The following is a 9,662-nucleotide window of genomic DNA, read 5'->3' as shown; positions in this document are numbered from 1 at the left end:
GGGTATTTTTGACCCTTTTCCATTGAATTAACGTAATCAAATTTAACTTTAAAACTGTCAAATTGATTTTCTAAAAGCGTAACACGACAAATAAAAATGAACTTGGATTGTATTATATCTTGAAAAATAATTAGGAATATATAACTAATGATAAGTATAAAACATATATGTTTAAGATATCAACTAATGTAATATCAAGTTCGAAAACCATTATCAGCGAAAGTAAGGGGTTTGCCTTCTGAGTCGAGCTCGTCGTAACAGACTTGCATAGTGCGGGTTACCTCTCCTATGTGATTTGCGAGCTATTGCATAGAAGCGGGGTTTTACCCTGTGCGCACCCAAAAGAATAGCGGCTGGGGGTTTTCCTTGTCGTCAAAAAAAAAAAATGTCAAAAATTGACTTTTGAATGACACAACATGACTAATAAAAATAAATTGACAAAGTATTATATTTTGATTTATTTTTTTTAGGATATAACTAATTATATGTATAAAACATATATGTTTAATATATTAAATTAAATTTTAAAAATTAATTAGATCAATTTTAAAAAAACGTAACATAATAAATAAAAATGATGGAAGAGTTGAAAGAGTATTATATTTTTCTTAAAAAATAAACTTGTACTATATTTTTAAAAAAACTAAAATTATAAATCATAGGGAATATGAAAAAAAAGGGAAGACAATAAATAAATTAAAAAAAGGGAGTGGGGGGTGCACCAGAGAGCACAAAGGTGTCAGCTTTTATTTAACCCATCTCCCAATTCCAAAACTTAAATGAAAGCGTCAACAAATCATAAATATAATATTCCATTTTGATATTATTAGTAAATATATAAAGAGTTGTAATTCAACAGTACTCCTACTTGCTACTTCCCAAGCCTTATACAATTTCTTCTCCCAACTGTGAATTGAACCTCATCTACATACATTAATTCAAATACACTGTTTTTGCATGCAACTCAAATTTTAATTTATCTTTTTTCCTTATTTGTCTTTTTGTTCTTCTATCTAGATTGTAACGAAGTGAAAAATCTCTCCTTTACCACCGCTTCAGTGCTTCAACCTCTCTATATATAACAAACACACACAACTTAGAAATTCTCACTTTTTTTCTCTTTTTCATATCTTTCATTTTGAGAAAAAATGGCTAATTCTAAGAGTGGTGTGAAAAACCAGACTGCTCTGCTTGCAGCAGGGCACTGGTTGATTCTTTCTGTAGCCATTAATGTGGGGCTTTTATTAAAGCTGATTCATGACGGGAATTTGAGAATAGACTGGTATGGCCAGCAGAATGTTCAAGACAATGGTGGTCGCCACTCTTCTTATGCTGCTGAGCGGAAGCCGGATGGGCAAATTCAGAATGAGTACATAAATTTGGATCAGTAAGTTGTAGAAATGAACTTTGTTTGCATGTTTGTTTTTGTGTTAAATTAGCAAAATTGAACCAATCATTTTACCATTTCTGCCATGCATGCCTCAACTGTTGATCAGATGCTCTTTTCAATTTTTTTCAAGCTCATTCTTTTTTTACTATGCCTTTTTTTGTTTTTGTTTTTTTTTTTAATTTTTCGTGTTTAGTTTCCCATTTTTTCCAGTTCCGATCTGTTCAACACCTGATTTGCATGTGACAAAACCTCATTTCCTTTTCAAGTTAATTTTCTCTCTTTAAAATCAATTTTTTTTTGGGTAAAAATTAGGGCAACTTGCTTGAAAATTGAGGTTATGGATGACGAGTTTTTACTGAAAGGGTTTTCATGTTTTTTTTTTTCCTGATTTTTGTTACTTTACCTTTTTTTTTTCGGAATCGGTAGGGTTACGAAGGAGGTGGTGGTGGGGTATCGAATGGTGGAGGCGGTAGGGTGTAGGGTGGTTGGGGTTTTATCTGTAATAGTTAATGGGGTCTATTAAATTGCCAGATTCGAAAAATCTATTGAGGGTTATGTCATATTGCATAAGAGGAGAACAATAAAATGTATCCATCAATCAATAAATACGTCTATCAGAAACAAACTTTCTAGTGAAATTATGCCGAGTATGTTATATTGAAACGGGAGGAGTTTTCTATTAGCTTTTGTGGTTTGTTTATGTACTTGCATAGTTGTTGACTGAGTTAAAAAGCTAGAGGAAGCAAAAAGGAATTATAGCTATTCTGCTGTTAAGACTGTTTTGGTTGCAGTGAATTGTTTATGTTTGTGTCAGTTTGCTCATTGAGACAAAGACAGATCTTTGCTGGGGTGTGTGATTTGTGATTTACAATGTGTGGGAGTAGGTAGAGGAGAATGCTTCACTTCGTTCTTAATGATTTTCTGTTCCCAAAGTTAGGTTCTACTGCTTTGCACCTCCATAGATGATGGTCCTTGTTACTCTTGCTTGACCAGACATCATCATTCTCGTGTTACGTACCCTACTCGAAATAAATCACTTTTATTTATACACCGCTGTTTCAATTTGTTTGTCTGTCTAAGAAAGTCAAAAAAGAACTTTTGAATCTTGTGTTTTAAACTAAAGATATAGAAAATATATCAAAATGCTCAAAAGTTACCAAAAAGGGGTAAACGCTAGGTGATTTTTTTTCCATTTATCCTAGACAAAGACACAAAGCATAGTTAAGGCCCCCACTATAGTCATTTATAAAAGACATTCTTTTTGAAATTAACAGAGAAAGTAAGACAAGGAAGTATATTTTAATGTTTCTTTTATATTGTCAAATCTTCATAAGGTGGTCATTTTGGATTCCAAAGCCATCATGTTAGTTCAAAGTTACTTTTACTCTACTTGTAATTTGATGCATGTTTGTGGGTTTTTCTTTGGTTTAGTGCATTTGATTTACATACAGATCCCCTTTTGTCCTTGAGAAGATCTAAAGACTAAATGCTTTTGGGGCCCTTAAGATTGGGAAGTGCACTTTAAGACCCACCCCTTTATACATTTTGGAAAAGTGGGTGAATTGCTTGGTCTTAAATGTTTTGGAGGCATGTTTTTGCATTTGCCAACTTTTTGGAGTTATTTTTAGGTCACTACCTTTTAGTCCCTAGTGTAAAGAATATATTTGGGTGGCACTTCTGGCTAGCCTGATCCTAGATAAACAGAAGAGCGCAACCGAAAATAGACTCCCAATAGCCCCATAGGACCCATATGTACAAACTGTGTATGGTTACAACAACTAACTATGTAAGAGTCCCAAATAAGTTGGGGTTGGCCATGTGAATTCATCGGGGCAATATAATGGAGTACAAAGTAAAATATAAACATAGATAAAAAACTAAAAGTTTTTTATATTTTATGTTGATTTGTAAATCCCTTTCATGCAATAGTTTATTCCCCTAATGGAGGGTCCACAACTCTGCATTACATACCTACTTTTTATTCCATATTAATTCACATCTAGCAAGATGGACCACTTTGTAGATTGTTGCCCTCCTTGGTTACATTATACATCACGTTGCATTTGTGTAATTCGGATTAATTGAATCTGCTGCTTATATATTAAGATCTTTGGATTCACTAGTGTTGCTCTAATAATTATTATTAGCGCCACGATTATTGTTTTATTGTTAGCTTTCCATACATTGCTGCATGGTTTTGCTATACTTCATTTATGAAAATTAAGTTGTTTATTACTTGACGGTATCTTGTAAATACTGTCTATGCTAGTTAATTAAACTAATTATACAGTAAGATCTGGTTCATTTAAGAATGGTTGTGCATTTCATTTAATGAGTATCATATAGTCATCATGTTCCGGCAGTAAGAGTTTTTAACGTCTTATTGCAACTCAATGCAGTGGTGATCCAACTATGTACCAGAGTTACTGGAAGCAGATGGGTGACAGAACCGATGTTGTTATATCTGGTTGGCAATCTGTCAGCTATTTTTCGGATACCAAAACCGTTTGCTGGTTTCTAGAACCAGGTTTCGCAAATGCAGTTACTAGATTGCACAAGCTAGTTGGAAATGCTGAGACTGGGAACCGGCACATCGTGGTTGGGACAGGATCTACCCAGCTGTTTCAGGCTGTATTATATGCCCTCTGTCCATACGATGCTCCAGAGCCAATGAGTATTGTATCTGCTGCCCCATTTTATTCGGTACGTGATGCACATTATAATATTCTCTGTCAGTGGATTTTAAGAAATGCAGTTCATTTCATTTATGTTCTTGTTAGAGTTGGGCAAATAAAGATATATTCTTGCATTTTTCATATGTTATTTAACTTGGATAACTAGATTATCAGTGCCTTGATAGAATTAGAATGTTAAGATTTAGACCCAAATGAATTCAAACGATCTATGGACGCTAAGTAGTAGTGTTCTTCTCTAGAATTGTTAAAAAAAATATCTTTTGGATTTAGTGAGGTGAATGTTTCTGCCCTTATATATCTCCTGTTTGATATTGCTTCCTGTATAAGGAAAACTTCAAACTGCAGGACCTTTATGTGCCCTCCTACTTATCTGCTCCTACTTTTCTAATATTCGGTGTTTCTTGTATTCTATGATTTCCTACAAGTCAACAATCTGTGAGCTCCAGCCCAGATAACCTTAGCCGCCTATGATATCACCATTCGAGTAACATCCACATGTAGCTTCTGTTTCCTTCTTCCCAATTTCTTATATTACGTACTATTTATGGACAACAAAGTGAACCAGCACTTGCAGACCTAGAAAGCAAAAATATGAGTAAGCGACTTCAATGTGCATCTTTAATCATTAATACTTAGATACATGAGTAACGGTACTTTCTAACCATAACGAATTTCTATTCTCACTCGTGAGAAACGTGGCAGCTGCAGGCATATTGAAATTAGGGTTGTCAATATTGAGTTTCTCATTTTGCTGCACATGAGGTCATGTTTGCTAGGTCTTGCTTTAATTTATTCCTTTCCAAGAAAGGAACTTGGCTACTTTCAGCAATTCTTAAACAACATATGATTAATGGTTCTGTTGTAGAATAAACTTCACATATTCATATATGTTTTTAACTTCTTGCAGTCATACCCACTGATCACCGATTGCTTGAAATCTGGGCTCTACAAGTGGAGAGGTGAAGTCGATGACTTCAACAAAGAAGCTCCCTATATAGAGCTTGTTACTTCCCCAAACAATCCTGATGGATCAATCAGGGGAGCTGTGTTCAATGGGAGCGGACAAATATTGGTTCATGACGTAGCTTATTATTGGCCTCAGTATACTCCAATTTCTTCTAGGGCAGACCATGACATAATGTTGTTCACCCTATCCAAAAGCACAGGACATGCTGGGATGCGCTTAGGGTATGTTAACTACCATAGTTCTCAATTTTTAGGAACTATTTTATGAAACTTCAACTTTCTTACATTGCTCCATGTAAAATTAAAGCAGAAACCAAACTCAATTACACATTTACGCAGTCTGAGTTAGCCAGTGCTCTTTCTTTTGTTTCGACATGAACCATCACTGCTCCACAAAATGAATGGCAATTCTTATATGTTGTTTACATCTTTTCCAGATGGGCACTTGTGAAAGATGAAGCAATTGCGAAAAAGATGGTCAAATTTGTAGAGATAAGCAGCATTGGTGTCTCTAAAGATTCACAAGTCAGAGCTGCTAAAATCCTGGATGTTATAAGCGATTCATACGAGGACTCAAAAGCCTCAAATGAAAGCAAACGCTTCTTTGATTATGCCCAGGAGGAAATGGCTAAGAGGTGGAGTCAACTGCGGGAGGTAGTCAACAAAGGCCAAGCGTTTAGTTTGCCTGTCTTACCTGCTGGAGAATGCAACTTCAGCCATCATACATTTGCAACACAGCCTGGTAACATAGCTGCATTATCTGCCTCTTTCATCGTTGTTTTTAGTATAACATCCATTAATCGCCCTTTTTAATATTGTCGTTACAGCTTTTGCCTGGCTGAAGTGTGAGCAGGTAGATGACTGTGAGAGTTTTCTGAAGACGCACAAGATATTGACAAGAGGCGGGGTACATTTTGGTTCTACTAAAAAGTATGTTAGGGCTAGTTTGATAGGTCGGGAGGAGGACTATAACGAGTTTATTCGAAGATTGTCCTTGATAAACTCCGGCGAGTCTCCATGATTGTAAACAGAGCTAGAGCTAGTTAGTAGTACAAAGTAGTTGCTAAAATGTTAAGAAATATTGACTGCTCTCTATAATTTATAAAAAAAAATGAGTATAATCTCTATAAATATATATCGAAGATTTGCCCCCATTGCTTCCTCTTTGATCTACACATTCTTTACACAACCATTGCACAGTTTTAAAAAATGAGTATTTTTTATTTCATAATACATTTATACACTGAGCATTTTAATTAAGACCATGAAGATCGGGATTTATTAGTTGAAAAATTGGTTAGAACTTCAATTCCAAATTGAATTAAACAATTGACTGTATGATAAGCTTTAGTATTTTAAAATAACCATTATTTTTTTAGCTTGTGTAACATCTTGATAATATTTTTTTACAAGTTAACTTCAGAGTTACTCTGTTAATCATAGACTCATAGTTTACTAATTTTAACTAATCTCATATTCAAGGGGAGTAAACTATCTTATTAGACATACATCAATACTATATATACTGATATTATCTTTACTTTCAAACAATTACATTACCACTTTTAGTATTTTATATCATATATTAATATATTATTTAAAAGATATCTACATCCCTTAAAATTAGGATTGATTAATTACCTATTTAATTAACTCTTTCACTCCAAATCAATCACTGTCTCTAAATTCTCCCCTTCCATATTTATCACTCAATTATGTGTCCTCTTTTATGATTCAAGAATTTCAACATATAATTTCATTCCAACAATAGCTATTCTACTCTCTTTTTCTCAAGATATCGTCATCATTGCCGACAAATTCTCATAAACCCAAATATCATTATGTATTCTTCATTTATAACGAGACCACAGAAAAAACTTTCAATTCAGTGTGGATCTTGATTGTTTGTCTCCGAAAGAAATGAATCTTAGATTTGATTATATTATGTCACAACGTAAAAGGATCAAAGGAACTATTGTAGAGAGTTTTTGTCTGCTAGTGTTCTTCTAAGGCTTTCTTTGGTTACTGTGTCATGGATGTGGTAGTACCAATATTGCTTTGATATAGCCCTTGAAATATGTGCATTCAATAATTAGTAATTTTAATTAAGTTTCGAGTTGTATTTTTAGTAATGGGTGTATGAACATGTATATGTATCCACCATTAAATTTTGGATACATGACTTTTAACAACACGGTGATATTAATAATACGACACATACTGTACAATCATGATTGTCCTAAATCATGTGTTTCAGCTACATTTCACATTTAGATACACATAATTAAATGTATGCTTATTATGTATTCGAGATATATGTTTTTGGATATAACATATGAATTTAAATACACATAATTAGATGTATATGCTTACTATGTATTCGAGATACATGTGTTTCGATGTAACATACACAATTGATACATGATACATCAAATCAATACTAGATAAATATAAAAGATACATGAAATTAATATTAGACATATAAAAATAGATACATAAAATTAATAATAGATATATAAATAAATACATAAAATTAATACTAGATACGTATAACAAATATATGAAATTAATGCTAGATAAATCTATGATACATATGATTGCACTTGTATGATACTAAATGTTTAGTTTGTTGAATACATCATATATTGATAATAGATATATCAAATTAATGAATTTATTATTTTAAGAGTACTAATTTGAAATTCACCAAATGACATTACAAAGATATACATGTTTTTATCTTATTATTATTAATGAATTTACCATTTCAAAGAATAATTAAATGAAATTAATTATCTATGTATTTTGAAAATCCTCATTTACTCCTCTAATTAAGGAAATCAGTTACAACCAATAAATTTAAATAAATAAATTTTGTATCTCAATTTTTAATTCGGCAGATACATGTATCTCATGAATTCTAATTCACGTATCTTAAGCATAAAATATGGTAGAGAAAGTAATATGTGAAACTATTAGAAATATTAGTAATTAAGACATAAACTAGTAGTAAATAATTGCTACCATGTATAATCACTTTTTTTTAAAAAAAAGAAGTAAAATAAATAAACTGTTAAAAAATCAAAAGACAATATTAAGTTGTACGTTCAAATCATACTGAGTCTCTATAAATTTTGTTTGAACATTGAAATCATATTTATACGGAGTAGGACCAATAATATCCTTAACGTATTTAAAATGGCTTGCAAATGTTCTCCGGTAGTTTTTAAAGATAAAAATACTCTTTGTATATTTCTTTTAGCTCAAACATATTTCTAAAACTAATAGATCAGATGATATGATAAAATTTGGGAGTTTAAACTAACTATTATTTTTTAAGCTTGTGTAACATCTCATTATTATTATTATTAATTTTTTTTGCAAGTAAAGTAGTTTACTAATTTTAACAAACTTATATAAATGTTATGTATACTAGATGTAGAAATTTGTACTAGCACTAAATAATTGTGAAAGTTTTCTAAAGAAGCACAAGATATTGACCAGAGATGGGGAATATTTTGATTATAGGAAAAAATGTAAAGGCTAGTTTGATAGGTCACGAGAAAGACTATAACTAGTGTTTTCAATAGGGTTAGTCCACCCCATCCGACGTTAATGTTACTATTTTTTAATCAAATTCACAATTAAAATTATTTTTATAATACTTATAAAGTTTTCTTTCAAGTAAAAATATAAATATCTAAATAGAAATATTAATCTAATTGTTTTGAGTTTGAACTCTCTTTAATTTTAAATTTTAATATTACATTATATATTTAATTAATTTTTATTGGCCCACAGACCGGCCATACCGATATTTCTCAAGCCCCACAAATCAGCAAGCTTATTCAGGCCGGGCTAAAAAACCCTTTTCCCAAATGAGCTCCAAAAATCGTAGTCCAATCCTATTAAATCTCGGGTTAGGCCAGGCCGGCCCAACAGGGCTAGCCCATATTGACGACTCTAACTATAACGGGTTTATTCGATTTGTAATAGTAAGCAAAGCTAAAATATTAAAAGAAATACTTTGATTGCTCTCTATAATTAAAAAAAAAAAAAGATCATCTAAATGAATATAATCTCTATAAAAATATATCGAAAAGTTGCCCCCATTCTTTTTTTTTTTTTTGCCTACAGATTATTTGCACAACCATTGCAGTGATTGCACAGTCTTTAAAATAATACATTTTTACTTCATTATACATGTATACATTATGAGCATTTTAATCAAGTTTTTGAAAGAAAAAAAAATGAAGGTCAGGATTTTTTTGCTTGAAAAATTGGTTAGAACTACAATTCCAAATTGAATTAAACTATTGACTATAATGTATAATCAAGTTTTTCTAAAAAATAAAAGGTTAAAAAAAAATCGAAATACATTAGTTAAAATATATGTCCAAATGATGTCCTTATTGTATTTAATAAAAATATTTTTATACGGAATAGGACCAATAATGTCCTTTAATAACAGCTAGTATTAAATAAATAGTATTAAATAATATTAGTATTTACTGTGTACTAATCCTAGTCCTATTAGGATTAGTACTCCTTAATCCTAGTCCTATTAGGATTAGTACTCCTTCCTATATCTCCTATATATATCTCCTTAA

General features: G+C 31.7%; 1 protein-coding gene across 1 annotated transcript; it reads left to right on the top strand.

The window, feature by feature from the left end:
• Window positions 1-759: 759 nt before the first annotated feature.
• Window positions 760-6,206, top strand: LOC107012524 (L-tryptophan--pyruvate aminotransferase 1-like). The gene is made up of 5 exons (XM_015212389.2): window positions 760-1,387; window positions 3,790-4,093; window positions 4,994-5,274; window positions 5,490-5,794; window positions 5,880-6,206. Exons 1-5 carry the CDS (start codon window positions 1,149-1,151, stop codon window positions 6,071-6,073), a joined length of 1,323 nt encoding a protein of 440 aa, XP_015067875.1. The 5' UTR covers window positions 760-1,148; the 3' UTR covers window positions 6,074-6,206.
• The last annotated feature ends 3,456 nt before the right edge of the window (window positions 6,207-9,662 follow it).

This window comes from Solanum pennellii, chromosome 3 (assembly GCF_001406875.1).
Source record: "Solanum pennellii chromosome 3, SPENNV200".
In the NCBI taxonomy this organism is placed as follows: Eukaryota; Viridiplantae; Streptophyta; class Magnoliopsida; order Solanales; family Solanaceae; genus Solanum; species Solanum pennellii.
The sequence above is the reverse complement of the archived record's forward strand: the minus strand, read 5'-3'. Positions and strand labels throughout refer to the sequence as shown.